This window comes from Aspergillus karnatakaensis, assembly GCF_047715665.1.
Source record: "Aspergillus karnatakaensis strain CBS 102800 unplaced genomic scaffold BJY04scaffold_24, whole genome shotgun sequence".
In the NCBI taxonomy this organism is placed as follows: Eukaryota; Fungi; Ascomycota; class Eurotiomycetes; order Eurotiales; family Aspergillaceae; genus Aspergillus; species Aspergillus karnatakaensis.
In genome coordinates this window covers 149543-173733 of record NW_027395736.1, presented here as the reverse complement: position 1 = coordinate 173733, position 24191 = coordinate 149543, and the positions used below count along the sequence as shown (strand labels likewise).

The 24191-nt window shown below is 50.5% G+C and overlaps 15 protein-coding genes across 15 annotated transcripts; 8 read left to right on the top strand and 7 right to left on the bottom strand.

Annotated features, from left to right (window-relative positions):
* Positions 1-64: 64 nt before the first annotated feature.
* Positions 65-2340, bottom strand: BJY04DRAFT_188879 (GOLPH3/VPS74 family protein). The gene is made up of 5 exons (XM_073711302.1): positions 2257-2340; positions 1478-2196; positions 1149-1395; positions 597-1090; positions 65-539 (listed from the first exon to the last, which is right to left on the bottom strand). Exons 2-5 carry the CDS (start codon positions 1745-1747, stop codon positions 489-491), a joined length of 1062 nt encoding a protein of 353 aa, XP_073571238.1. The 5' UTR covers positions 1748-2196; positions 2257-2340; the 3' UTR covers positions 65-488.
* Positions 2252-3495, bottom strand: acpA (acyl carrier protein). The gene is made up of 7 exons (XM_073711301.1): positions 3439-3495; positions 3125-3380; positions 3019-3036; positions 2877-2957; positions 2771-2819; positions 2677-2715; positions 2252-2625 (listed from the first exon to the last, which is right to left on the bottom strand). The coding sequence occupies exons 2-7, from the start codon at positions 3341-3343 to the stop codon at positions 2618-2620; spliced, it is 414 nt and encodes a 137-aa protein (XP_073571237.1). The 5' UTR covers positions 3344-3380; positions 3439-3495; the 3' UTR covers positions 2252-2617.
* Positions 3496-3626: 131 nt separating this feature from the next.
* Positions 3627-4989, top strand: BJY04DRAFT_188875 (NuoI/complex I 23 kDa subunit family protein). Its single transcript, XM_073711300.1, has 3 exons — positions 3627-4003; positions 4135-4400; positions 4473-4989. The coding sequence occupies exons 1-3, from the start codon at positions 3726-3728 to the stop codon at positions 4601-4603; spliced, it is 675 nt and encodes a 224-aa protein (XP_073571236.1). The 5' UTR covers positions 3627-3725; the 3' UTR covers positions 4604-4989.
* A 28-nt stretch (positions 4990-5017) lies between these two features.
* Positions 5018-7247, bottom strand: BJY04DRAFT_188872 (putative 60S ribosome biogenesis protein Rrp14). Its single transcript, XM_073711299.1, has 3 exons — positions 7106-7247; positions 6939-7022; positions 5018-6829 (listed from the first exon to the last, which is right to left on the bottom strand). Exons 1-3 carry the CDS (start codon positions 7118-7120, stop codon positions 5345-5347), a joined length of 1584 nt encoding a protein of 527 aa, XP_073571235.1. The 5' UTR covers positions 7121-7247; the 3' UTR covers positions 5018-5344.
* A 223-nt stretch (positions 7248-7470) lies between these two features.
* On the bottom strand, positions 7471-9238 carry BJY04DRAFT_188868 (3-deoxy-7-phosphoheptulonate synthase). Its single transcript, XM_073711298.1, has 3 exons — positions 8956-9238; positions 8846-8901; positions 7471-8756 (listed from the first exon to the last, which is right to left on the bottom strand). The coding sequence occupies exons 1-3, from the start codon at positions 8996-8998 to the stop codon at positions 7743-7745; spliced, it is 1113 nt and encodes a 370-aa protein (XP_073571234.1). The 5' UTR covers positions 8999-9238; the 3' UTR covers positions 7471-7742.
* Positions 9239-10641: 1403 nt separating this feature from the next.
* Positions 10642-12039, bottom strand: BJY04DRAFT_218235 (uncharacterized protein; the record flags this gene model as incomplete). Its single annotated transcript, XM_073716271.1, has 2 exons — positions 10642-11373; positions 11422-12039. 2 exons carry the CDS (start codon positions 12037-12039, stop codon positions 10642-10644), a joined length of 1350 nt encoding a protein of 449 aa, XP_073571233.1.
* A 284-nt stretch (positions 12040-12323) lies between these two features.
* BJY04DRAFT_218234 (uncharacterized protein) lies at positions 12324-13208 on the top strand (the record flags this gene model as incomplete). Its single annotated transcript, XM_073716270.1, has 2 exons — positions 12324-12534; positions 12586-13208. 2 exons carry the CDS (start codon positions 12324-12326, stop codon positions 13206-13208), a joined length of 834 nt encoding a protein of 277 aa, XP_073571232.1.
* A 117-nt stretch (positions 13209-13325) lies between these two features.
* Positions 13326-14765, bottom strand: BJY04DRAFT_218233 (lactonase family protein; the record flags this gene model as incomplete). Its single annotated transcript, XM_073716269.1, has 7 exons — positions 13326-13723; positions 13791-13865; positions 13937-13949; positions 14002-14137; positions 14185-14243; positions 14308-14480; positions 14519-14765. 7 exons carry the CDS (start codon positions 14763-14765, stop codon positions 13326-13328), a joined length of 1101 nt encoding a protein of 366 aa, XP_073571231.1.
* A 635-nt stretch (positions 14766-15400) lies between these two features.
* On the top strand, positions 15401-16247 carry BJY04DRAFT_188865 (carboxymuconolactone decarboxylase family protein). Its single transcript, XM_073711297.1, has one exon. The coding sequence runs from the start codon at positions 15540-15542 to the stop codon at positions 16161-16163; it is 624 nt and encodes a 207-aa protein (XP_073571230.1). The 5' UTR covers positions 15401-15539; the 3' UTR covers positions 16164-16247.
* A 163-nt stretch (positions 16248-16410) lies between these two features.
* Positions 16411-17688, top strand: BJY04DRAFT_188864 (hemolysin III family protein). Its single transcript, XM_073711296.1, has 3 exons — positions 16411-17144; positions 17212-17442; positions 17511-17688. The coding sequence occupies exons 1-3, from the start codon at positions 16506-16508 to the stop codon at positions 17667-17669; spliced, it is 1029 nt and encodes a 342-aa protein (XP_073571229.1). The 5' UTR covers positions 16411-16505; the 3' UTR covers positions 17670-17688.
* A 291-nt stretch (positions 17689-17979) lies between these two features.
* Positions 17980-19306, top strand: BJY04DRAFT_188863 (uncharacterized protein). Its single transcript, XM_073711295.1, has 2 exons — positions 17980-18299; positions 18363-19306. The coding sequence occupies exons 1-2, from the start codon at positions 18150-18152 to the stop codon at positions 19083-19085; spliced, it is 873 nt and encodes a 290-aa protein (XP_073571228.1). The 5' UTR covers positions 17980-18149; the 3' UTR covers positions 19086-19306.
* A 150-nt stretch (positions 19307-19456) lies between these two features.
* Positions 19457-19941, top strand: BJY04DRAFT_188862 (uncharacterized protein). The gene is made up of 2 exons (XM_073711294.1): positions 19457-19860; positions 19918-19941. Exon 1 carries the CDS (start codon positions 19571-19573, stop codon positions 19772-19774), a length of 204 nt encoding a protein of 67 aa, XP_073571227.1. The 5' UTR covers positions 19457-19570; the 3' UTR covers positions 19775-19860; positions 19918-19941.
* Positions 19457-21294, top strand: BJY04DRAFT_188861 (thiolase family protein). The gene is made up of 2 exons (XM_073711293.1): positions 19457-19860; positions 19928-21294. Exon 2 carries the CDS (start codon positions 19961-19963, stop codon positions 21200-21202), a length of 1242 nt encoding a protein of 413 aa, XP_073571226.1. The 5' UTR covers positions 19457-19860; positions 19928-19960; the 3' UTR covers positions 21203-21294.
* A 148-nt stretch (positions 21295-21442) lies between these two features.
* On the top strand, positions 21443-22964 carry BJY04DRAFT_188860 (mitochondrial 54S ribosomal mL50 protein). The gene is made up of 3 exons (XM_073711292.1): positions 21443-21945; positions 22051-22519; positions 22576-22964. The coding sequence occupies exons 1-3, from the start codon at positions 21470-21472 to the stop codon at positions 22849-22851; spliced, it is 1221 nt and encodes a 406-aa protein (XP_073571225.1). The 5' UTR covers positions 21443-21469; the 3' UTR covers positions 22852-22964.
* A 113-nt stretch (positions 22965-23077) lies between these two features.
* Positions 23078-24163, bottom strand: BJY04DRAFT_218228 (uncharacterized protein; the record flags this gene model as incomplete). The annotated part of the gene is made up of 3 exons (XM_073716268.1): positions 23078-23560; positions 23610-24090; positions 24144-24163. 3 exons carry the CDS (start codon positions 24161-24163, stop codon positions 23078-23080), a joined length of 984 nt encoding a protein of 327 aa, XP_073571224.1.
* Between the last annotated feature and the right edge of the window lie 28 nt (positions 24164-24191).

The following is a 24191-nucleotide window of genomic DNA, read 5'->3' as shown; positions in this document are numbered from 1 at the left end:
TGATATATCTAAAAAGGCTTGGATTGGTAATTTGCAATATATTATATCCCCAAGCGCCTCAAAGCATCGTAGATGGTGAATATAATGACAAGTCACTTCAAGCCAAACCGTACCCAGCCTAACCAAATGACACCAAGACAAACCCAAGCAAGTAGTCAAAAGTCACAGAAAAGGAAGAAAGAAAACAATTCAATTCTCACTCAGTAATACATTTACTCGCTCTGCGCTAGCGGATATTCTTATGAAACACTGTCCTTTGGAGCGGCCCAACTTGAACAAACTTCCAGTAAACCCTTCGTACGCCGACTATTTCATATGGAACAACGGAAGAGATGTCCTCCCGTAGCAGGCAGGAACAATTTTTGAGTTGATGGATGGTGGATGAATGGGGCTCAAGGACAAGACTATGGACGGAGAGAATATAGGATAATTGGCAATAGATGGGAGCAAAAGGGGAAGAAAAAGTACAAGTACGGAAGAAGAAAAACTCAGAGGAGGGAATCAAGTCTAGTGAAAACGCTCAGACAGGCCGCCACAACCTGAGGGGATAGTTAGCATGGAGATCTAAAAAAGCCGTGGTGCATGCGCGGGCGTACCTCGAGTTGAAGCTCCTTGTCCTTGCCTTTGTTTACTTCGTCGTTGATGGCTTGGGCCAGATTGGCCCCAATCGCCTGGGAGCCGCCAGGGCGTCGCGCAAACGGCCACTGTGAGTACTCAGCGAGTAATTCGTCCACCTGTGCGAAAGCCCTTTCCCGAGCCTCATGGCTCATTGTGACGAGCGCGTTCTCTAGTACATTTGCTGCGTAGGCGGCACACACCATGGTGATGGTGCGCAGGTAGCGGAAGTCGGAATCCTCGGGGAGCCATTGGTTCGCTGGGAGGATCACGGTGCGACTGCTACAGATGTTGCGTACTCGGCGGTTGAGATCTTCTTTGGCGCCGCCGTCGGCGACGGGATGCGTTGCCATATCGAAGAGGAGGAAATTGCGTTTTTCGGTTCGGAGAATGCCTTTGTCCACAAGACCTTTGGCGAGGCGCTCACGCACTTGTTTCAACTGATATCCAATTTTCATCAAATTCCAGGTCTCGCCTATTAGATGTGCATTGCGATTAGCGCACCGTCGGGCGTTTGGCCGGGTTGTACGTACCACTCATCAGGTCAATCCAGGAGTTCACACTCATCTTCTCACTCGACTTCATCATCTTCAAGGCCTCGTCCAGCAAGACTTCTCCAGTCAGTGTGTCATCGATGACCTCAATCACCCGATCGGCCAGGGGAAATCGTCGTCGAGAAGAGTCCTTTTGCATGCTGACCCGACCGCGGAGGGCCAACTCGATGACGATGCATCCCCGTAGTGCGTAGGAGATATTCTCGTTCCAAAAAGACAAGTAGCCCTGTAATGTTTTCATGCACTTGTCAGCCATAATTCACCTGCAAGTGCGACAGGCTGCCGCGCAAAGAGGGCCCAGAACAGACCTGCTTATCCTTCAACCCGAGCAAAAGCACCTCTTCCATAAGAGTAAGTTTTGGCTGCTTGCTTCGCTCCTCTGTCTCACTGATATCCCGGGGATCGAAAGCGATCTTGTGTCCGTTTTCTGAGTTTGTAAATGACGTCTCGGGGATGCGGTTGTCCATCGCGGAGCCATTTCGGGAGACTGGAGAGGAGACTCGACTGTCTTCAGCTTCTTCTGGGCCAGCAGCTCGACCGCCGCCTCTCCGGCGAGTCAAGCCCCCGGCTGAGGCCATTGGGATTGTCGAGGGAAGTGTCGTGGGCGGGGTGTAGAGGGAGGGTTAAGGTTGCGGACGGTGGTCAAGCTGGTGCGTATGCCACTATTGCGAATACGGTGCACCGAATTGCCGTCAGTAAGGAGCTGCGTGTCACCGTTGGGAAGTCGAGAGGTAGTTATCGGTAGGACAGCGATGGAGGGGGTGGAGTTGGTTATAGGGGAGGCTGAGGTGCAGGCCGAAAGAGGAGTGAGAAGGAGACAAAAAAGATCCGCCCGAAGCTAGAGCAGTTCTCATCACCAGCAGACCCAACAACGATACGAGTTGAGCTGACGCCAGAGGGGCACTGGGAGTCGAGTTCCCTTTCAGGGAACACGTACCTGTGGTATTTGATAGGATGAGCAGCTTATAGGTACAGACTTCGTGAGCAGCGACCTGTGAGAGGCTCGGTACAGTCAGGCTATCTGGCTCTAACGCGCGTTTATTAGTGTCTCGAATGACGAAGCTCATCACCATCTGAAACTTGGCACCTTGATCTTTTTATATGGCTAGCTGAACTCCTCTTGTATTACAATATCGAGTGTCCCCGTAGAGAGTAGAATGTCGCGTGGTCCCTGTCGTGTTGACATGCTAGGTATACCCTGGCTAGAGCGCTCAGAATCCGATCGATTGCATCCCCATCGCCCCCATTTAAGCCAAGCTCCAAATGGATCAAAACTGCATTGAAAGTGATATACACGATATAAAGGCATGTATCAGCATACAAATTAGCGCCGCACTACCCAGATACTCCCACTCTAAAGAGCCCTGCATAGATGCACGCTAGACCTCCCCTTCTTTTCTATCTAGCCCCTTCGACAGCCTTCCTCATATCCTCAATTAAGCAATTAATTAGTGAGCTAGCTGCCGTTAGCTTCGTCAAGCGACGCAGAAAAAGGAACGGCTCTTACCATCGGGCTGAGCAATGATGTACTCAACAGCCTTGTCAACTGTAGCAGAACACTATTAGTATGATATGTTAAGCTATGAAGGCTCTAAACATACCACTGAGGATGGCGTCGGCCTCCTTGTCGGGGATCTCAATGCTGAATTCCTATGATGAAGTCAATATCGATGCGTCATTGCGGAATAGGCTCAAGTTGCGCCGTACCTCTTCAATAGCCATAACGACCTCAACGGTATCCAAGCTGTCGAGTCCAAGATCGTTCGAGAAGTGGGAGGCGCCGTTAATCTGTTCGTCCGTCACATTAGAGTCATTGTAATCCGGATATCTGTAGAATATTGCGACGCACCTTGGTAGCATCGGAGACCTACGAGAGTGAAACACAAATGTCAGCATATCAGTCCTTGTACATAGTCAATCGCTAACGCGATATCTGGACGGTGCAGTAGACGCACCTTATCGAAGTTCTTCAGCAGGTTGACTATCCGGCCCTCGACCTCATCCTTGCTGAGGCCGGCAGGGGCGGAGTAAAAGCGGACAGCCTGGAAAGCGAAGCGAGGAGCAATCTGGGCAGGGCGAGCAACAGGAGAGCTACGGATCTGGAAAGCAGCCTGGGGCTTGGTGGCACGGGGAACAGAGGCCCTCAATGAGCGGACAATAGCGGAACGGAACATGATGACGGTGTGAGGAGAGGACGCGGGTGAAAATAGCCTAAAGATAGATTAGATGCAATCAATGGGAAGCACAAACAGATAGAGCTTCCGTTTACCTCGACAGAATAATGGAGAAAGGGGAGCAAAGGGGATTGATGGGAGCTTTGTCTGTTAGCCGGAGAGATGAACCTGAATTTGGCGTTGCGGCTTCGGGGAAAGCAAAATCCCTTCGGCCACCCAATCAACGGCCGGCAGAAAGCAATGACCTAAGCCGCCTGCAAAACCACTCTAGCAACCACCGACCTTTGAGATCCTCCCAGCTGCTCCAGTTCGACCCCCTCCTCCCCCCATTGACCTCCCCCTCACTCCTCTCTGCGTCCATCTACGCCCTGCCCATCCCGAGATGGCTTCCTCCAGATCCGCCGCGAGGTTACTCGCCTACCGTCGGCCTGTTCCCTCCGTCGTGGCTCCGTCTTCCTTCATTTCCACCGCAAACTTCTCTTCCTCTGTGCCCCGAGCTGCCACGCCAGTTGGACCCCCCCAGCCCGGTTTCCGCCTTGCTCCTCCCAAGCGATGGGACCAGGACCCCGAGTCTTCCTTGGACAAGGCTAGCAAGTACTTCCTCATGGCAGAGATCTTCCGGGGCATGTACGTTGTTTTGGAGCAGTTCTTCCGACCACCGTAAGTCTCCCTCGCGATGCGGAGATGGATGCATTGGAAAATAGGCTTGCGACAAGCTGCAACACAATTGGGCTCTGCGCATGGTATTCCAAGTGCTCAAGGTGAACAACCATTAACGCGATCCAACACAGTTACACAATCTTTTACCCTTTCGAGAAGGGCCCAATCTCACCCCGATTCCGTGGCGAACACGCCCTCCGTCGTTACCCTACTGGCGAGGAGCGCTGCATTGCGTGCAAGCTCTGCGAGGCCATCTGCCCTGCCCAGGCAATCACCATCGAAGCCGAAGAGCGTGTGGACGGAAGTCGCCGGACGACGCGATATGACATTGATATGACCAAGTGTATCTATTGTGGCTACTGCCAGGAGAGCTGCCCCGTCGATGCTATTGTTGAGAGTATGTTTTTTTCTTCTTTCTCTCTACCTTATTATTGACTTATATGCGAACAATCACTGACGTACCACCTAGCTGCCAACGCTGAATATGCCACCGAGACCCGTGAAGAACTGCTCTACAACAAGGAGAAGCTCCTCGCCAACGGTGACAAGTGGGAGCCCGAAATCGCTGCTGCCGCTAGAGCCGATGCTCCCTACCGATAAACTAGGACGCCTGTTTTATAGGATGATATCATGGAGAAAATCCGTTAAGACAAAAGCGATCAAATAACCCAGCGGGATGATCCCGCACCCAAAGACTTCTTTTTCGTTTACCACTTTGTACATAAACTACCCCTCCGCCTACCATCTTTGTCCCTTGCTACCATGTACTCGACGGACTGGTGCTTCTCATACCTTCCGCTCCGACTGCCTTTTCTGTATCCGTGATGTTAGAAGAGATTTGTGTTTTTAATATCGTCCAGGGAGTCAATTGAGCTGATCTTTCGTTTGTTGAATGTATACGAGATTATTGATGGCCGTTGTTGCATGCGCATGAATCGTCATATGCAGTTATCACTTAGGGATAGTATACAACCATCATTTGCAGCCCACATACTTTTAAAAGACTATAGACAGGTCAAGAGAAGAACCTTTATTGTAGAACTATATCAACAAATCGCTACCAATGCATATGTTCACAAAATGACAGAAGCCCCCATATGTAAATAATAAGAAGAAAGCAAAACCAAAACACCAGTCTCCCAGGACGATCCCAAACTTTTGTTCAGTTAAAGCTCAGCATCAATTGTCCCGAGGTCGGAAGAACAGCTTGCCTGAAATGGATCGCAAGGTGAAGAAAAGGTGAAGAAACAGAAAGACCATGGGTACTTCCTTCCGGACAGATAAGAGGTATACACATTCATCATTAGATACAAGCTTCACACCCGAACCTACAATCAACTTTTATTTCTTCTTTCCACCTCCCACCTTCGCCTTGAAGCTCCCCTCAAACCCAGGACGAGGTTTGCTCTTCGCACCGCCACCAGCCTTTTTTCCGCCCTTGTTGCCCTTCTCCTCTCGGCGCTTGCGGAGGTTATCCTCGCGCTTCTGCTGTCTCATGTCCTGACCCTTCTTCACAGTGTCGATGCGGTCCTTCCAGTCCCGCTCGGAGCGCTTCTTAGCGGACTCCTTGCGCTTGAGGGCTTTTTTAAGGAGGGAGGTGTCGTCACGGACTCGCTCGCCGTGGGCGCGCTTTTTGGCATTCAGCCACATGTCCTTCTCTTCGATGTCTGCGCGCTTCTCCTCGTCTAGACCTGCAAGTCGGGCTTTCTTGGCCTCGGCGGCCTTGAGTGCTGACGCGGGATCGCGGGGACCGCTGGTCTTGGGCTTCTCACGCAGGTCAGTGAGGGTCGGGTCGGCGATTTGACCATCGGAGAACATGACGCGGCCGAAGGCATAGTTGCCTGAGCCGACGGAGTCGGCGGGAGACCGTGGTGATGCGAGAAGGGAGCCAGAGCCACCAGGAGAGAATCGACGGGTCATTGCATCATCTTTAGCTCGTTGCTCTTCCTCTCTGGCCTTCTGACGGAGCTCTTTCTTGTGTGCTTTGCGCTGCTCGGCCTTTTGGCGCCGCGCTTCGATAAGCTCTTGTCGGTTGCGCGCTGGCTTGCCGTTAAGGCCATCAGCTTGACGGGCTGCTCGCATTTCGTCTAGGCGCTTCTGCAACCGTTGGCGCAGTTGTTCAGGTGTGGACTTGAGTGGCTTGGGTTCTGAGGAGGCTTTTGTGGTGTCGGTGGGGGCGGAGGGTGGGACAATTGAAGATATTGAAGAGGAGCCAGATTGGGGATTTGATGTGTCGAACCCTGGGGAGTCTGGAGCTGAGGATGTAGAGTGGTCTTCGTTGAACTCAAAAGAAAGGCCTTCGGCAACAGGATTTTCATCGCCATCAACCTCATCAAGATCATCTTCAGCGTCTGAATCTTGAGCATTCTCAGCCTCGCTGCTAGCAGTCTTTGACTTGGTAGGTGCAGCATTTTTGGCCTCTTCGGCTTTCTTATCTTCTTGCTTCGCTTTCTTAGCGGCATCCTTGGCCTTCTTCTTTTCTTTTTGATTCTGTTTCTTTTGTGACTTTTTCTCTTCCTTTAGCTTCTTACGGGCTTCGGCTTCTTCTGCTTTCTTGCCAGCAGCATCGTCCGAATTTGTGGAGGGATCGGTCTGTTTCTGCTTCTTGGTGGTCGCATCGCCTCTTTTCAGCCCTTCCTTGGGCAATTCTGAGCCCAACTCGGCATCATCAGACGACTCTGCATCGTCCTGTTGTTCTTCCCGCTTCCGCTTGCGCGCCTTCTCGTCCATTACGTCTTTGGCTGTTTTGGCAGAATCGGGATCCAATTTTGCTCGCTTCGCTTCACGAGCCTCTTCCTTTGTCTGCTTTTTCCGTTTCCATTGATCCTATGCAGATATTGGAGTCAATATCATGTACATGAGCGATGGTGGTGGTGGGCGACAAGCCAAGGGAAAGCCGGGATTTTCGCAGCGCAGAAAGGAGGGAAGAACATACAGTGCCATCTTCACCGTAGTAAAACTTCGCCGGAATCAGCGACAGCAAGCCATCAAAGGCCTGTGCATGACTTCGAAGCCGCTCCTGTAAGGAAAAGAAGACCGTCAATCGCCGAGTCTCGAGGAATAGAGAGAATTTCGTCCTCAAACTCAATTTCCAATACATACCTCGATATCATCCATCCCGCTCTATATAACCTTTTCTATTTCCTTGTGTATAAGCGATGCGCCGATACAACACAGACAACAACCCTCTCTGAACCGGGGCGTGCAAAAAATGGGCCTGATCTTTCGCAACGCAGTTGGTCGAAGAGGTGTTGAAAAACGGCGATATGCTCGCAAAAATTTGGGTGGGCGGGTGAAATCTTGGCATTGTTTTCTCCACTCGGCTGTGGTGCTTCTCACCGCCTGCCAGTTCACTTTTATGATTTATTGGAGGGGGAGGCGGTGAGTCAGTGTGAGTCTTGTCTCCGTAATTGATCAACTCGGTCGTTCAAACAACAAAATAATTGGTTCCTGGACCAATTGATTTAGGCCCTGTGATTGGGTTCATCGTATTCAGACTGAGAGAAAGCGCCGAGGGGGCTTTCCTCGGTTTACTCTGTGTACAAGAATCAAGATGAAGCTATGTATGTATGTATTGAGCCGAAATCGTCCAAACTTTTGCGGCATCACAGACACCGAAATACATGCAGGTCATGCAATCATGCTAAACACTCTGGCTCTGGTATCTAATTCAAATTATGTCAAGACGAAAGAGAAGAAACCCCGAAATTACTATCTAGGAACCATTGAAGAATCCGACTTAAGCAGATGCTCCGTTGGCGCCTTTTGACTTGACGGCCTCGCGCCTGGCGCGGACCGCATCAGCAAGATCTTCCAATGTGGTGACGGTGGTTTCCCAGTCGATGCAGGCATCAGTGATACTGACACCCTTGGCGAGTCCAGAGGGACCCTCGGCGGGAACCTTCTGGTTACCCTCGTTGATGTTTGACTCGATCATGACACCGATGATGGCGTCCTGACCCTCGCGGAGTTGATCGCCGACCTCCTTGGCGACGAGAGGCTGGTTGCGGTGGTTCTTCTTGGAGTTTCCGTGCGAGCAATCGACCATCACGACCTCGCGCTGCTTCTTGCCGCGCAGAGACTCGCGGGCGCCCTGGATGCTCTCGCGGTCGTAGTTTGTGCCCTTGTTTCCACCGCGAAGAATGACGAAGCCGTGCTCGTTACCGGAGGTCTTGGTAATGGCGGCGAGACCTTGCTTGGTGACACCAAGGAAGCGGTGGGGGTGGGCGGCGGCGCCGATGGCGTCAATGGCGACGGTCAGGTTTCCGTCTGTACCGTTCTTGTAGCCGATGGGGAAGGAGAGACCGGAGGCAAGCTCGCGGTGCAGTTGGGACTCAGTAGTGCGGGCTCCGATGGCGCCGAGGGAGATCAGATCAGCGAGGTACTGGGGGGAGATGGTGTCGAGCATCTCGCTGGCAATGGGAATGCCCATGCCTGTGAGGTCGGCGTAGAGTTTACGGGAGACGCGGAGACCCTTGTTGATGTTGTAAGACTCGTCAATATCGGGGTCGTTGATCAGGCCCTTCCAGCCGACTGTTGTGCGGGGCTTTTCGAGGTAGGCGCGCATGATGATGCAGAGGTCAGAGGAGAGGCGCTCTGCGAGTTCCTTGAGGCGTGTGGCATACTCTAGGGCAGTCTCGGGATCGTGGATGGAGCAAGGGCCGACGATGACTAGGAGGCGGTCATCGCGCTGCTCGATGATCTCGATAGCCTGGTTACGGCCGGAGCGGACGGTAGCGATGGCATGGGCGGGCTACTCATCTCGCATTAGCATCCGTAGCCCTCGACTAAAGCAATTCATGAAATTATTTAAGATGGAGGGTTTTTTGAGGTATGACTCACAGATGGGATCTCGGACTGAAGGAACTGAGGAGAGAGCAGGGGGTCGTAGCCGAGGACTTGACAACACTCAATTAGTAGGATGAGATATCAGTGATTGAATGAATTCTCACCGCGAGTGTCTTCGCTGACTTCTGTGGTGTTGACAAGAGGCATTATTGTGAGTGAAGCTCGATTAAAGCTCAGCAGGTATAGTCAAGGTGGGGTAAAATAAGATAGCAAAGAGATGAAAGTTTTAGGTATAAAGACCAATTAATTCTGCAAACAACAGGACAGCACAAAGCCAATTCCAGGTGAGAAGAAGAAGTGTATAAGATAAATATCAAGAGTTGCCAGAGTGTTGTAGAAGAGAAGAACAGCTTGGACGCCTCGGCCTCCGCCGTGCCACTTTTTTTTGAGAAGCGAAATCGGTGATCATAACGGGCAAAAAATGCATATCTGGTGGGTCCTCTGCAGCTCGTGGCATAAGCAACAAATCAGCTCTCGCACATTGTAAAATTGGGCATTCCAGCCACAGCTTACTATCTAGTAACTTATGGGCAGGTATAGTACCGTATGGTACCCGTATAAAAGAGCCCGCTATTCAACATCCTCTTAGCATGACCATGTGCGGTGAGAGTCAAACCTGTATGGCCTGTTTGTTATTTGTCTTAGTCTGATGTGAGAGGTTTTACTACTAGCTTTTAGCATTCAGTTTGTGTTTGGTGCTGTGGAATAGCGTCTCAAAGATGCCAAATAAACAGCCCTATATGACTCTGAAATATATATTTGTCTCTGCATAGTATCGCTGGAAGTACTTCACGAGGAACTCAAGCAATGTCTGAGGAGGCTTATAGACACCATGTAAGGGCTAATATTATATTTCCGGAAATTTGTAAGGGGTTACATTGCTAAGCACCTCTATTTAGGCACGCTTCGCAACTAATAACCTGCCGAGCGTTCATCGAATCTGTTTCCAATCTCAGGGTTGGCCTAGGGTTTACCATAGACTAGTACTGGATCCAACTTCAGTAACCCCTTACAATTATTACAGTCTTTGACAATAACATCGATACTTCAGTTTCAATCCAATTGCCCGGTATGCCATGAGGAAGAGAGACCTCGGGAGGCCCTGCATATTTCCAGGGTTAGGGATATGACGCCACGACTATGTATTGGCCACTCCGACCTTCTACCTACCTATATATACTTTAGTTACGACTCAGCTCCCAGGGTTTAGTTTGAAATATCCGCTATTACTATTCATTACTGCTGAATAAAATCCATCTACTGTACTCCGCAGCCTAAGTCCGCGAAGTCTCTTACACGTCGACCTTGGCCTACGAATCAATAACCACCGGCTTCATCTTCCTCACTGCTCTATCTACGATCTATCCACACAAACAATGGGTCTCTGTTTCAGTTTCCCCAGGCGGCGACATCCTATGATGGGCCCGGCCATCATGGCTCACCCTCAGCCGGTCTTTTACAGTATGCCGGTGGGTGGTATGGGACGCATGGGACATATGGGTGGTATGGGTATGGGTGGCATGGGCTGTGGGCCTCCACGGTATGGACGCGGTGGACGTGGCGGCTGGGGAGGGGGCGGGCTTGGAGGGTATGGAGGAGGAAGATATGGGGGAGGACGATACAGGTATTAGGGAGACATGTGCTAAGAATTATTCTATAATAGAGGCTATCATTTACGGCTTCGTATAGTGTGTAAATAGTACAGCGATAAGTATATATCTTTATGGAATGGCCCTTCTTTACGATGCTTTGCACATTCCCAACCAACATGCTGTTCATGCTGGTCAACCTTAATGAGTATGCTGATAATGACGCGCTGAGTTATCCAGTCTTTTCCTCAGCCGCTCCAAGCCGACCAGGTACTCCTCACGGCTGATGGTCGGAGTATTATAGTGCAGCCTTACACCTGATGGCTGGAATTCACGGTCAAGTGTGTCCAAGCGGTCCCACGGATACTTGGAATTAGGGTCCAAGCCTATACCTTCGGGTGTGTAAGTGATTTTGAGCAACCTTAGTGGACACTTTGCTTTGATGGCCTCCCTAGCAAAAGCCCGAAGGAAGTCTTCTTCTCCCTGTGCAAAATCTTGAATCGTCTCCATGTGACTATCAACCTCGAGCGTCATGTCCCAGTGGAAGACAGAAAGCCGCGGAGCAAGTAGATTGGGTATCAGGTGGGCTTCGGCAATAGGATTCCTAGAGCCACGGCTTGTAGTTGCCTCTGAGAGCCGGAGTTCTTGCAGTTTTGGAAAGTCTCGCATATCAAAGCCAGACAGGCCTCCCTTATCAATGTGGGAGATACTGATGTACCGCAAGGTGGTTTGGTGTATGGCAAGGATTGGCTGTAGAGTACTTAGACTCCAGTCATTGTATCGCCTATTGACACGGTGCCACACTCCATATGTGTAGTCCAGTTTAAACGTCTCTAGTGACGCCGGCCACTTGACGAGGTGCTCCAGTATTTCCGGCGTTTGTAGAAACCTACGAAGCTCTAGTGTCGTGAAGGAGGCAGTTCCAGCCAGCGTCTATGTCGTGGTTAGTGGGACTGCAATCTCAATATGTAAGGGACATACTCTTAACAGCCTTTTCGAGACGGAGGTATTCTCATCCAAAGATACTCCGCCGAGCTTTAGAGTTTGAATTTGTGATGACCGAATGTCCCCTAGCGTCTCGATTACTTTTCCAAGTTCCATATCGTACGTATGTTCACCACTAACGTCCAATTCGATCAGGGCTGAGAAATTCATCAACGCGGACCGAAGGATGGACCATGGACCATCTAACCTCCCCAGATTAGACAGAAAAAATGTTTGGGTGTTGGAGAACCACTTGGTAAGATCTAATAAGACTTCGAGTGTCTCGTTATCGGAAAGCTCATCGTTGCAGTGGAGTGCGAGACGCCGGCACAGTGGCCACAAAGAAGGACTCTGGGCACAACTGCTGTGTACTCTATCTGGATCCTTTGCCTCCCCCTTTCTTGCGTAGTCTTCAAAATCATAGTCAACACAGAATTCCGCATATAGATGTGGGAGGGCGATGTGATAGAAACGACGACAAACTAGGCAAAGCGCAGCTGATGCCGCGGTTGGGTTGATGAAGCGGTAGTTTGGATTGTCGGGGCTGGTATAACATGCTGACCTAAAGATGCCTTCAAGAAGCTCGTCAGGAAGCCTCAAAATGTAGCTCTCCATTGCATTTGTAAAGTTAGATGGTAGAGTCCAAACAGTCATGACCATGAACAAAGCATCACCCCCACTTAGTTAGCTCGTGTTAGTGCGACACTCTAGGATGCAACACTACTGCTGGACCCTGCTCAGCACCTTTCCAAATTATATCTTTAGTTTATTCCTGCATTCAATAACTGCTACCTATGTTCAATGTTGTCCTTGACAGCAACCATGATGATGTCATACCGAGATCTCCCTCCTTCAACACCACACCACCCAAGCCTCCCAACCTGAGCAATAGACCGATAATGCCTCTACGTTCTGGCTTTGCCGTTGTAACTCCCGCTTCCAGGGGTCTGGGCTTTGCCATCGCGCAGCAGCTGCTCGCCCTTACAAACCTACCTATCATCGCAACTGCACGGAACGAATGTGGCCGACTACGCGATCGCTTACTGGAGGAAAGCAGTGAAGCGCAAGACGCAGAGAAGAGGCTCAATGTCCTTAGAGTAGACGTAACTGGTATACCTCTTCATTGATTTAGATAGTTATCCTCTCGCTGATCATGTACAGATGAGGAAACCGTCTCTGATATGGCTTCCAAGATTCGTGATACCTACCCAGATACTTATCTTCGAATAGCGATCACCGTTCCTGGAATTCTTCATGTCGAGAAGTCACCAGCCCAGATTGACGCTCAGAAGGTTTTGGATAGTTTCAAGGTCAATGCTCTTGGACCTCTCCTGCTGATGAAGCATCTATCATCGTTTTTACCAAATAGATCATCACCGCCCTTTGAAGACGAGAAACGGGAACCGTCTGAAGCAGATGACACGCAGTTCCGTTTACCTTCGCACGCAATCTATGCGATGATGGCCGCTAGAGTCGGGTCTATTTCAGATAATTCATCAGGCGGATGGTACTCTTACCGTGCGAGTAAAGCCTCAGTCTACCAGCTAGCGAAGACTTTTGATCTGCATCTACAGTCTCGAAGCAAGGAGCGTGCTCTGGCGGTTGCTCTACACCCGGGGACTGTGAAAACAGACTTTACGCGCGACTATTGGGATGGAAGGACGATGCTGCAGCCGGAGGAGTCTGCTTCTCGACTTTTGAAGTTCTTAAGTGGAATGGGAAACGGCGCTGATGAGGGACGAGGGAGATGCTGGGACTGGAACGGCAAAGAAGTCTTGCCCTGATTAAATACCTCTCACACGTACGTCCCCAGCTTCGTGTGGCCCAGAGTTGGATCGGCTGTCGGAACTGCGTAGCTGAAAGGCATCGCCATCAAAACATGTATAGCACTTCTAGACCCTCTAGTCCAACCAAGTAGCCTCATACGGCGCTGCATTCGGATACAGCAAAGATGCAACCAATTCCAACTTCTTCTTCGCCGGCGTCCAACCCAAGATGAACATCCACCCCTCTGAGGTATCACTAAGATACATATAGTCCGTCAATCCTCGTTCATCGGCGTTTGTTTGATCTTCCCAAGGCGCAACGCGCAGACCCCCAGCGGACCCAAGAGTCACAGGCGCCTCGTAGAATGTCACTGCTTTTGTGCTCTTGAGATATCCACGGCGGTCTAGTGCGAAGGCTGCGACGTAGCCGTTCATCTCGGTATTGTTCCAACTGCGGGTGGATGTGAAGAGATACTTGCCATTGCGAGACGGTTGAACAGTGTTGCTGCGGAAAGTGTATTGGTTGCGGACAGCTGCTGTCTTGTTAGTTCTTCTGTTTTTACGACATTCTTTCAGGTATTGGATTGCATATATACGGACCGTCGGGGATAGCACTGGCGCGTTGTACATGCTTGAGGTAGGTCTCGCAAATTTCGTAGACGTCGAGCCATTGGGCTAAAGATCATGCTTGTTAAGTAATCGACCACAAGAATATATTGGCCTGTCAGTAATGCTGGGCTACTTACTATGCTCAGTTATCTAAAAATGTCAGTGTCTCATGATTACCACCAAGGTAGATACATCCACTCACGACGTATAGAAGACTTCCATCCTTGCTAGGATAGGAATTGCGCGGTCCATCACCCGCCGTCGGGCTAAGGTTGATAGACTGAAGGCGAGCAGTGCCGTTGTCTGCAACATCATACATGAAGATAGAGTTCATACCGCTTATCTTGGTCAGCGCAGCACCTAGCTTCTCTGAGCATTGTCTCACAGATGAGGAATAAAGCCCTTGCTATTTTTATTCACGTCAAATGAGTGACCACCCCATAGCTGATCGAGGTTAGGTATTAATGATGAACGGGCACTTGATCAGGGATGAAATCGATATGCTTACAACTGCAGCACGAGTTTTGTCGACACTCGGGATATCCTCCTCCGGAATAAAGTATAATTCATCAGTCAACTGTCCAATACCGCCGTCGTTATCCAGAGCATGGATTTGGCCAGACGGACCGCCGGCGCTATACGTGTATTTGCCATCGCCAGAGATATAGCATGAGGACGACGCTTTGAGTATGTCAGCAACCTGGTAGGGTGCCAGTTACTGATATTCGTCGTTTCAAGATGCATAAATTGAAAGTTTTTCTCAACGCTCCATGAGAATAACCGGGGAGGCTCGCTCATGGTCGTGGCGTAGATGCGGTCTTTGGCTGCATTGCTTGTCACATATTGGTGTAGACCAAAACCTGGGATTGTGGAATTTATAGTCAAAGTCTGTGCTAATGTGTCAAATGCTAGAAGAAAAAGGCTCGTGTTGGTATAAGAGCCTGTTAGGAGATGGTGAAGATGCATGGTGGAATGAGTACCGAAGTCGAAGGGTAGGGGTGCAAAATGATACAGCCTGTACCAAGATGGCACAAGAGCATTTTATAAAGATTTTGACTGTTAGCCTACTTCAATACCTACAAGAAACTGGGACATAATTTCCCCGCAACCTCTCCCTGTGGGACTTAGTTCTTTCCTGGGGTATGGCTTCGGTCAATCCCCGTAAAGTATATGAACCCTTGATACGGAATGTGCCCGCCCATAGTCTGACGCTGCACAGTGGTTGGTTGACATGAGTACCTATTTGTGCAAGACTGTCATGTCGTCACGAGCGACTAAGCTTGCTTCAAGGAAGTGTATCGTCTATCTGGTGGTAGTCGAAGCCCTAAGATTGAGCCTGGCCATGGGTAGCTACGGTTCGCTTCTGGGCGGCCCATAGGCAGTTCAGATCATATCCCCTGCTTTAGCAGTTTGAGCCGACTGAATAATTAATAGATTTAGCTCAATGTATACCAGTCATTTTTTAATGACCAAAGGTTTTCGGGGTAGCGGCGGTTGCCCGTAGGAAACCCTACCCTCGGGCAAACGCCGTGGCATGATGTTGGCGAACCCGCATCTCTCTGAAAAACGGCTGTGTATGACTCTACCTGCCAAACGAGTCGAGCGTCCTGAGCTCGTATGCTAATCGATTACTTATCTGTTGTGTAGTAAACTTGCTGCGAATTGATTAGAACCAAGTCTCGCTGTGCAACGATCTACTCCCACTATCCTACATTATCGACCCTCACTACATCCTCAACAATGCGCCTCCCTTACGCCCCATCAGCCCCTCCAGAGGGTTCTCCCGAATCAGCAGACATCTACGCTCGAATCGCAGCAAGGAGAACCCCGCGTCCCCTTATCCCTTTGGACCTTACCTTGCTACATGCACCCCCAGTGGCCGATGGGTATAACAGCTTTGTCGGAGCATTGCGCACACAAACAATCATCAGCCCTGGACTGCTCGAACTAGCCATCTGCCGAGTCGCAATTCTCAACCAAGCGGTCTACGAATGGAATATCCATGCACCCCTAGCACTGAAGGCAGCCGTGAGCCCGGAAGCGCTAGAGGAATGTTTCTCGCTTCCAGTGAGCGCTGGTGAAAATAGAACCCATGTCGGAAATAGAGCCTGGGTGGGCTCTCGTTTGAATGCCGTGCAGCGAGCGGTACTCTTGTACACCGACCAGATGACGAAGACAGTTGCTGTTGAGGATGAGGCTTTCGTATTACTGGCTCAAGCTGGGTTGTCGGACAGGGAGATTGTGGAGTTGACGGCGACGATTGCTGGGTACAATTGCGTTAGTCGGATTCTGGTGTCGTTGGACGTGGGAGAGAATAATGGAAGGCGGATGAAGAGGGTGGAGGAGTTGGTGGCGGAGATATAGGTACGGAGAGAGTATGGATGTAGTCTAGACCAGCTCGTTTTCAGAGGGAGTATGGAGTAGATAAAAGTCGCAGGTGAGCAATTTCTCATAGCTTGACTTGAAGAACTTGTGCAGGCCAATAAAAGACGCACGAGGTGCAGATCCAATTGAACTAGTTGATAACTTGATAAGTAGCTGACAAAATGATTCCGAGCCCCCGAGTTTTCTTCTCCGAGGATCCCGGAGTGACTTCCATGCTCCATCGGATATCTTTATGATGGGGAAGAAGGAAATGTACAACAACATGGCGTGTATTTGATTAAACAAGCAAAGGCAAAGCTGTACTAAGGAGGTTGTCTTTGCATGTCTCATCCCTTTGATCCTTCTCTTTTCCTCGCCTTCTTGTTCGATCCCTTCCCATATAAATACACCACGCTCTCGCTCTCGATCTTCGATATTATGACACTGTATGAACGGTTGCCTTTGTCCCGAGACGGGAAACGGGGTAGATTCCCCAAGCGCCCAACCGTCAAGCAGCTGAATACCAAGTATTGCCTGCTGAAGGCAAAGGAGATACCGTCATGGTACTCCGACAACTCATTCGTTCGCATTGGCTATCGTCCTGTCTACGGATCCGTCAAGAAGTGCTTCAACAGCTGGCGATTTGTTCACAACGAGACCGTTAACATTTATTCTCACCTAATACCAGCAGCAATCGCCCTCGCCAGCAATGGATTCCTCCACCTGTACTTCCGTGACCGGTACCCTAATGCCTCTCTGGTGGATCAACTAGCATTCCATGTCTACCTGACTACCTCGGTCATCTGCTTTGGGATCTCATCCCTCTACCACACCCTTCTCTGCCATTCAGAGGCGTATTCGGGTCTTTGGGTCCGCTTCGACTATGTGGCTATCCTGATCCAGACCGTTGGGTCTTTCATTTCGGGGATTTACGTCTCATTCTATTGCGAGCCAGGCTTGCAGAAAATTTATTGGACTATGGTAGGCTTCCGTTCGCCAGTGCATTGCTGATTCATGAAAAACCTGTTAACGAGATGATGTGTTATAGATTGGCGTATTGGGTTCTTTGTCCACATTTATCGTACTCAATCCCCGATTTCAGAGTGGCCGATGGAGGACACTCCGTCTCTCCACATTTGTTGCGACTGCCGTCTCAGGACTATTGCCCGTCATCCACGCTACCTACGTCATTCCATATGATCATCTAACCCAACAGACGGGCTTTGGCTATTATCTTCTCGAAGGCCTGGCACTGATTGCAGGTGTATTTTTCTATGCGGTAAGCTGATCAACTGGGCCTGAGGAGAGGGGATTCTACGGGGGGCTAATTGTTGCTTGCTCGTGTAGACCCATTTTCCCGAGTACTGGATACCTGAGAAATTCGATATTTGGGGAGCATCACACCAAATATTTCACCTTTTCGTTGTCCTTAGTGCTGCCATCCATCTCTGGACCCTTTTCAGTGTGTTTGATTGGAACTACAACAACCCACAGTGCTCGGTCTGAGGCAAAACAAAGGTTCGCCTTTTGAATAGTTTCTGTTGTCCCCTAGGTTTTGATGTTTGATTATTGACACTACATTTGCTAGAGCTACTAGATAATATAGAAAGTGCTAGAAGAATATATAGATCTGCCCAGAGAGAGAATGAGAATGATCAACCACCACTTGTGACCTATAGTTCTCTCTCCATTTAGGTTTAGACTAGCGAGACAGTCCCAGTAGGCTGTAACAGCACTAGACCGTATTTGGATGGCGCTATATGAAAAAGCGGACCTACCATTTCTGGAGTAGCAACTTAGCAAGAGCCTCGAGGTCCTTTAGGCCCCATCTGTCGAGCTTCAACCCCAGACCACACCAATCTGTCTGAAGATTGGCAATGAGTTTCGAATAAATCAACGCTCATATTGTTACTGTGGACTGTGGTCACTTTGGTGCTCTTGGGCTGCTCTTCTGACGCCATCGTCTTCTCCTGAGCACATTTCCTGATGGATCGCGACCTGTCATGGCCGGTGCTCTCAGCGCCTACCACCAACCATTTCAACTTACAAAGCCCCATATCATGCCAACCCTCAAAGCGGCAAAGGGAACAAGAAGACATACCATTTTACAATGAAGAATTAATCCGAGAGACGAAGGTTCGCTCTTCGTTGTCCCAAATCGACACCCATGAACATCATAGCTGACTAGTAAATTTATAGAAACACCGTCCGCTACCTCTGCGCAGCCCTCCGAAACACAGTCAGCGCTCAAGCCTGGTTGGACAACACTTACACAGCTCGCTCTCCGCGTTGACACCCGTTGAATCCTCTGATGATGAAACTATCTTCACCACGTCATTTTCCGGACCGACCGCGATGGGCGCTCGACGGCTCCTGCAACCCTCTCATACACCGGAACTCGATTCGGACATGTCGATGGACATAGATACAGTTATCTCCGGGTCTGACACAGATCAACGATACTTTTCGCCAGCTATACGCAATACCACCTACGACTCCTCCAAAGCCCGTCGCCTCCTTCCAGATTTCCTTCAGTCAACGCAGTCGATACCGTTGGCTATTCACTCTGGGGCCGCCCCTGAGATACGCCGAGAGATTCCGTGGTGTAATTCGCGCCTTCCGAGCCCTGTGAGCGACAATGGAGACCCAATGGTGAGGAAGGAGACGTCTGGGGACACGGAAATGACATTCAACGCTTCTCCTCTAGAGCACTATCCGTCGCTGAATTCGACCGCTGTGGAAGTCGAGGCCGCTGACATGCGGAAACGGTTATCATCTCTTGATCTACCAAACCAGCGAAATACGGAGCAGTCTCCGAACACCAGTCCCTTCAAAAAACTGGGCTTCTCCATGGGTTACCGCGCAGATTGTGACAAATGTCGGCGCAGGGTTCCTGGACACTACAGTCATATCAACCGGTGATGACAACGCCACTCTCCGTCAGCTTCTCGCCTTTACCTTTACCAGGACCCTCCGCTGCTCCTTGGTACGTATCTTTATTTCATGACGTTATGAAAGCACGGCGTTTTCGGGACATTTTGGGTGGTTGTTTCAATACCTTATGCACAGCGGGAGTTTGTGAGGATACCAAAGGGGATCACTTTGTGAATTAGACATGTATCTTACAAGAAAGACCGCCAGTCATTAGCATAGGGCCGATCTAATGAAGTATAGCCCGTTCGTGTAGTTCGTCGCGTCCGAGAGCTTCCGAAAAACAGTTCCGAAAGGGCTGAATAATCCGTAGGTAGCGGATAGTTACCGGTCCAGGTACAAAACGTGAACGGGCGGTTTGCCACAGATCCCACATGAATATTCAGGGTGCGGTATGCTTTTGACATTCATAAGGTCTGTTGAAACACAACTTCGTAAATGTCTCAGCGTGATCATCTAGTTTGCGACTACTTGATATGGGTTGCCGGTTAAGGGGAGCTCCAGTGATGGTCGGCAGTCTTCCCCACATCCCCAACCTTTCGGCGGCAGAGCCCTTAGCCGATCTTCATTGCCGGCAGTTGGCCGCCATTCGATGGCAAATTGGGAATGCCCTCTTTAAATGGGCTTCGAGCCCCCGGATTCCAGATGAACGGCTAAAACTCAAGCTTGACTACATTTGACTTCTTATATCACTCGCAGAGTGGCTGTCAAGAGTTGCATCCCCCAATTCGTCGGCGCCGGCACGTATTTCGGAAATCCCCCCCCTGTGAGTACAAAGCGGATCAACATCCCTTTACAATTTTTATTTCTAACTATTGAATGGAGCCAAGTAGGAATAGCTCAAGTCGAAGACACATCTGCCCGTTATGGCCTCTCCAATTCCCCGCGGCCTGCGCCAGGTCCTCCAGAAGTCGCCTTCGGATATCGTTATCCTCTCGTCGCTCCGCACGCCTGTCACTCGTGCGAAGAAGGGAGGTTTCAAGGACGCTTATCCGGAAGAGCTTCTCGCTCATGTTTTGAAGGCGACCCTTGAAGCGAACCCTAACCTCGACCCGGCTTTGATCGAGGATGTGTGTATTGGTTCAGTGCTCCAAGAACTCGGCGGCGCAAAGGCCGGCCGTATGGCCCAGATCCACGCAGGCTTTCCTCACAGCGTCCCCTTCCATACCATCAACAGACAATGTTCGTCTGGTCTGGCTGCAATCTCGACCATCGGAAACAGCATTCGGGCGGGAGTGAACAACATTGGTGTCGGTGGAGGAATGGAATCCATGACCCGAAACTACGGTTCTCGCGCCATCCCTACTGTTTTATGGCCCGAGCTGAAGGAGTCGCACTCGAAGGATGCGCAGGACTGTATCATGCCTATGGGTATCACCTCCGAGAACGTTGCTTCTCGCTACGGCGTTAGCAGAGAGGACCAGGATGCCTTCGCTGCCAACTCTCACAAGAAAGCTGCTGCGGCGCAAAATGCCGGATTATTCGATTCGGAAATCGTCAGCGTGAAGACCCTCTCATATGATGCTCAGAACCCTGATACTCCTCCCACGGAGATCACCGTCAGCAAAGACGACGGTATCCGTGCCAACATTTCTGTCGAGAAGATGGCTTCGCTGAAGCCCGCTTTCTCCGCCACGGGCTCCAGCACTGCAGGAAACAGCTCCCAGGTCAGCGATGGTGCTGCTGCTACGCTCCTGATGCGCCGCTCTACTGCCACAGAACTCGGCCTTGCCTCTTCTATCAAGGGTCGCTGGGTCGGTACCGCTGTTGCCGGATGCGCCCCCGATGAGATGGGTGTTGGCCCTGCTGTCGCCATCCCCAAGCTTCTCCAGCAGCTTGACGTCAATGTTTCCGATGTTGGCATTTGGGAACTCAACGAGGCTTTTGCCTCTCAGGCTATCTACTGTGCCCGCAAGCTGGGCATTGACGAGGCCAAGATCAACCCTAAGGGTGGTGCTATCGCCATCGGCCACCCTCTCGGTGCCACTGGAGCCAGACAGCTCGCGACGTTGCTACCTGAGCTTGAGCGTACTGGTCAAGAGATTGGTGTTGTCAGTATGTGCATTGGTACCGGTATGGGTATGGCGGGTATGTTTGTCCGGGAGTAGGAATGGCCACGGATTTCTGTAATGATTTTAGCGTCAGATACCTGTACATAAGCCGTTATCCATAGAACAAAATTTCCCATAATCTATTCAACAACAGGAGTAATTAGACTTTTCTCTCAAGAGAATCAAAAGAAATAAACCAGTAGGTCGGCGATGAGCACCGAGTGCCAAGCCCATACTCCTTAGGTCACGTGCTCCGCAATTCCGCGTTCCTAAACTTTTCAGGCCATCGGAGAACCCCAAGACCAAACCCTCAACGTCGCAATCATGCGCTCCTCGCTGCGATTGTTGAACCTTGAGGTGGCTCCTCGCCAGGGGTCACGAACATTTGTCTGCTCAGTCTGCAGACATGGAACGCGCGCCAGCCCCATCGTCGCTCGTCAATTTCTGCGAAATGCTTCCAACGACTCGATTACCGAACGTGTCCGCAAGAAGCTCTGGGGTACCGACAATCCGCCCGGTCTGAAGGATCCCTATGGAGGAGAGGGTGTTTTTGAGAAGAAATTCAAGAAGGGCCGTGAGGGGAAACAGGTGGTGCCCGAGGAGGAGGCTAAGGAAGTGAGCCAGGGCGAGGGTGAAGCTCCTGTGGCTTCGGCCGCGGAGACACCAGCTGCTATTGCGGAAGAGACTGAGGGTGTGGATGATGCGTATGAGCCGGCGACCAATTGGGCGGGGATTGAGCGGATTGGACATTTAGGGAAATGGACCGACCTGCCTGCTACGAATGCCGATGGTTATACATCGTGAGTATCTCCATAGCCCCCGTCTGCGACGCAGCGACATACCTCCGTCAAGCTACAAACATGCACAGGGTGCAACCGGCTAATATCACTTTGCCTTTTTACCAGTTTCTCTTCCAACCGCCGACTCACAAAGCCTGGACTTTTGTACTTGGCTGCTCATCAAGCCACTGTTGAGATCTGCCTGATGTATCAACTAGAGAAACCACTCGGCCGTGTCTGCAGCGTCGTCGAACACGACGAATCTGTATTTGAACTTATCTACAACTGCAGAGTGCAACCGAAGTCGGAAGGCAAATGGAGTTCGGCTCTAGAGTACCCAGACGAGGAGTCGAAGGAATCCCTGGCTTATGTTTTCAAGCAGATCGCAAACCCGCCCGTCGCTGCTCCAGAGGATGCTGCGACGCAGCAAGCCGGTGAGGAAGTAGAGGAGGTAGAGGAAATAATGGAAGAAGATGTTGAGGAAGAAGCAGAGCCTGTCCAGAAGACCACAAACGGGCCCTTCTTTGGGCACACCTACAGTCCGCATAAGGGCTACCTCTCTTTATCACTCGCTCATCCAGCGACCAAGTTTGCCGTAAGTCTAACGAATGGCCCATCTGGCGAGGACATACTAATTTGGGTTTCCTACAGTTCTTGAAACGGTACTCCCAACTCACGGGGCACCACTTCCCCGACCCTGTCATTGAAGCAGCTTCATCCGTTGGGGATATTGTGGATCACGTTCTTGAAGTGACGAAGCCCAAGCCCAAGAAGCTCGCCCAGGAACTTGCAGGCAACAAGAGCCTCCGAAGTCTAGCCAATGTCAAGGTCTTCGAGAAGAGACAGGGCCCGATCGACAGAGATGAGGAGCTCGGGCGGAAGAAGTTCATTCAAGCTGAGCTTCGTAAACGAGGCCTTACCAACTAATTCGAGGTCTCGGTCCGGAGCTGAAACTAACTCTTCCTGTCTTGTTCTTGTAGCATGTCATTTTATCCAATATTTACGCCTTGTGTACAATAGAACCATTTTTCATTCAAACTCTTGAAATGATATAAATATGTACATCTAGATTCGTACTCCATCGAATGACTTAAAGTAATCACCCGAACCAGTAAGCCCCAACCGTGTAACGCCATAATAGACATGAATCATATCATTTCTTAGGGGTAGGGACAGAGAAACCCCTCGTCATGAAATCCGTGTTGTACCTTCCTTGGTTCGACTCCTTCGTATAAAGACTGCTTATATTATCATTCGCACCGATCAGCTTTCGCCGCTTCTTCTTCTCATTCTCCTCTTCCAGAACCCGTGCGGTTAGCATTGCTGTCGCTGCGTGCTTAATCCCACTGGGCGTGGAGGGTGTCGGAGTAGAGGTGTTGCTTCGACTGTTCGTCGCTGACAGATTCTTAGTCGAAGTGGTCTTCGCGGCGTCACCTTTGGTTGTCTTGTTCTCGGAAACTGTGCCCGAATCACCGTTTGCGTTCTTCTTGCGCTTTTTCGCCCCGGGGGCTTTCTTTAACGAGTGAGTGAGGCTCTGCTCGGCCAGCTTTTGCGATCTCGCAAACAGTCGCTTTTTGTCTTCTTCTTTCGTAGGGAGAATCGGGATGACGTTGTCTTCGGTGTAAGACTCGTTGCACTATGTCCGTTAGCCTCATGTCAAACACTCCGCAATAGAGCCGACGAACCTGTAAGCACTTATCTCCCTTCAATTGCCGAATCGCCTCCTCCGAGAAAACATGCCCACAAGGCACGATGTAAACTGCCTTTACACTGGGCCCCAACTGCTTCGCCGTCACGGGACAAATCCACCCCTCGCGCTTGTCGCCGTTGGAGCCAGACACCGGATGTCCCTCGCGCTCCGTATCAATCTCGAAATTCAACTCAACAACATCCCTCAACCCCTTGACTCTCCCTGCAAGAATCTCCTCGCAATCGGCCTTTGAACTGATCCCCTCGACTTCTTCGCCCGGAATGAGGAATTTCAAGATCGCATCTTTGTTGTATAGATTCCCGGCGCAGTCGGAGACGATTGGACGGAGGAGGGGTTTATGTGAAATAGGACAGGTCGTCCAAAAATGTTCTTGCAGTTCGCGCTGGGTTTCTTTTATTTGCGCTGTTGTTGGGTTGCGGGCGGCTTCGCGGACGAGTTCGCGGCGGGTGGGGATGCTATAAACATAATAAGCACTCGAGCGTGAGCTGATAAAAAGTTGCAAGCCTACCTGCCACCGTCATTGCCCATCTTTGCAAAAGAGTCACTCGAAGTTGTA

Coding starts and splice junctions, on each gene's coding strand:
- BJY04DRAFT_188879 (XM_073711302.1), bottom strand. CDS start 1,747: ATGGCCTCAGCCGGGGGCTTGACTCGCCGGAGAGGCGGCGGTCGAGCT. Junction 1,396..1,477: donor TCGGGTTGAAGGATAAGCAG/GTCTGTTCTGGG, acceptor AAAACATTACAG/GGCTACTTGTCTTTTTGGAA. Junction 540..596: donor ACAAGGAGCTTCAACTCGAG/GTACGCCCGCGC, acceptor CTATCCCCTCAG/GTTGTGGCGGCCTGTCTGAG.
- acpA (XM_073711301.1), bottom strand. CDS start 3,343: ATGTTCCGTTCCGCTATTGTCCGCTCATTGAGGGCCTCTGTTCCCCGT. Junction 2,820..2,876: donor TCGTTATGGCTATTGAAGAG/GTACGGCGCAAC, acceptor ACTTCATCATAG/GAATTCAGCATTGAGATCCC. Junction 2,716..2,770: donor GGCCGACGCCATCCTCAGTG/GTATGTTTAGAG, acceptor GTTCTGCTACAG/TTGACAAGGCTGTTGAGTAC.
- BJY04DRAFT_188875 (XM_073711300.1), top strand. CDS start 3,726: ATGGCTTCCTCCAGATCCGCCGCGAGGTTACTCGCCTACCGTCGGCCT. Junction 4,004..4,134: donor GAGCAGTTCTTCCGACCACC/GTAAGTCTCCCT, acceptor GATCCAACACAG/TTACACAATCTTTTACCCTT. Junction 4,401..4,472: donor CGTCGATGCTATTGTTGAGA/GTATGTTTTTTT, acceptor CGTACCACCTAG/CTGCCAACGCTGAATATGCC.
- BJY04DRAFT_188872 (XM_073711299.1), bottom strand. Junction 6,830..6,938: donor ACTACGGTGAAGATGGCACT/GTATGTTCTTCC, acceptor ATATCTGCATAG/GATCAATGGAAACGGAAAAA.
- BJY04DRAFT_188868 (XM_073711298.1), bottom strand. CDS start 8,998: ATGCCTCTTGTCAACACCACAGAAGTCAGCGAAGACACTCGCG. Junction 8,902..8,955: donor AGTCAGCGAAGACACTCGCG/GTGAGAATTCAT, acceptor AGTGTTGTCAAG/TCCTCGGCTACGACCCCCTG. Junction 8,757..8,845: donor TTCAGTCCGAGATCCCATCT/GTGAGTCATACC, acceptor CGAGATGAGTAG/CCCGCCCATGCCATCGCTAC.
- BJY04DRAFT_188865 (XM_073711297.1), top strand. CDS start 15,540: ATGCGCCTCCCTTACGCCCCATCAGCCCCTCCAGAGGGTTCTCCCGAA.
- BJY04DRAFT_188864 (XM_073711296.1), top strand. CDS start 16,506: ATGTCTCATCCCTTTGATCCTTCTCTTTTCCTCGCCTTCTTGTTCGAT. Junction 17,145..17,211: donor AGAAAATTTATTGGACTATG/GTAGGCTTCCGT, acceptor GATGTGTTATAG/ATTGGCGTATTGGGTTCTTT. Junction 17,443..17,510: donor CAGGTGTATTTTTCTATGCG/GTAAGCTGATCA, acceptor TTGCTCGTGTAG/ACCCATTTTCCCGAGTACTG.
- BJY04DRAFT_188863 (XM_073711295.1), top strand. CDS start 18,150: ATGGATCGCGACCTGTCATGGCCGGTGCTCTCAGCGCCTACCACCAAC. Junction 18,300..18,362: donor AATTAATCCGAGAGACGAAG/GTTCGCTCTTCG, acceptor GTAAATTTATAG/AAACACCGTCCGCTACCTCT.
- BJY04DRAFT_188862 (XM_073711294.1), top strand. CDS start 19,571: ATGGGTTGCCGGTTAAGGGGAGCTCCAGTGATGGTCGGCAGTCTTCCC.
- BJY04DRAFT_188861 (XM_073711293.1), top strand. CDS start 19,961: ATGGCCTCTCCAATTCCCCGCGGCCTGCGCCAGGTCCTCCAGAAGTCG.
- BJY04DRAFT_188860 (XM_073711292.1), top strand. CDS start 21,470: ATGCGCTCCTCGCTGCGATTGTTGAACCTTGAGGTGGCTCCTCGCCAG. Junction 21,946..22,050: donor AATGCCGATGGTTATACATC/GTGAGTATCTCC, acceptor CCTTTTTACCAG/TTTCTCTTCCAACCGCCGAC. Junction 22,520..22,575: donor ATCCAGCGACCAAGTTTGCC/GTAAGTCTAACG, acceptor GGTTTCCTACAG/TTCTTGAAACGGTACTCCCA.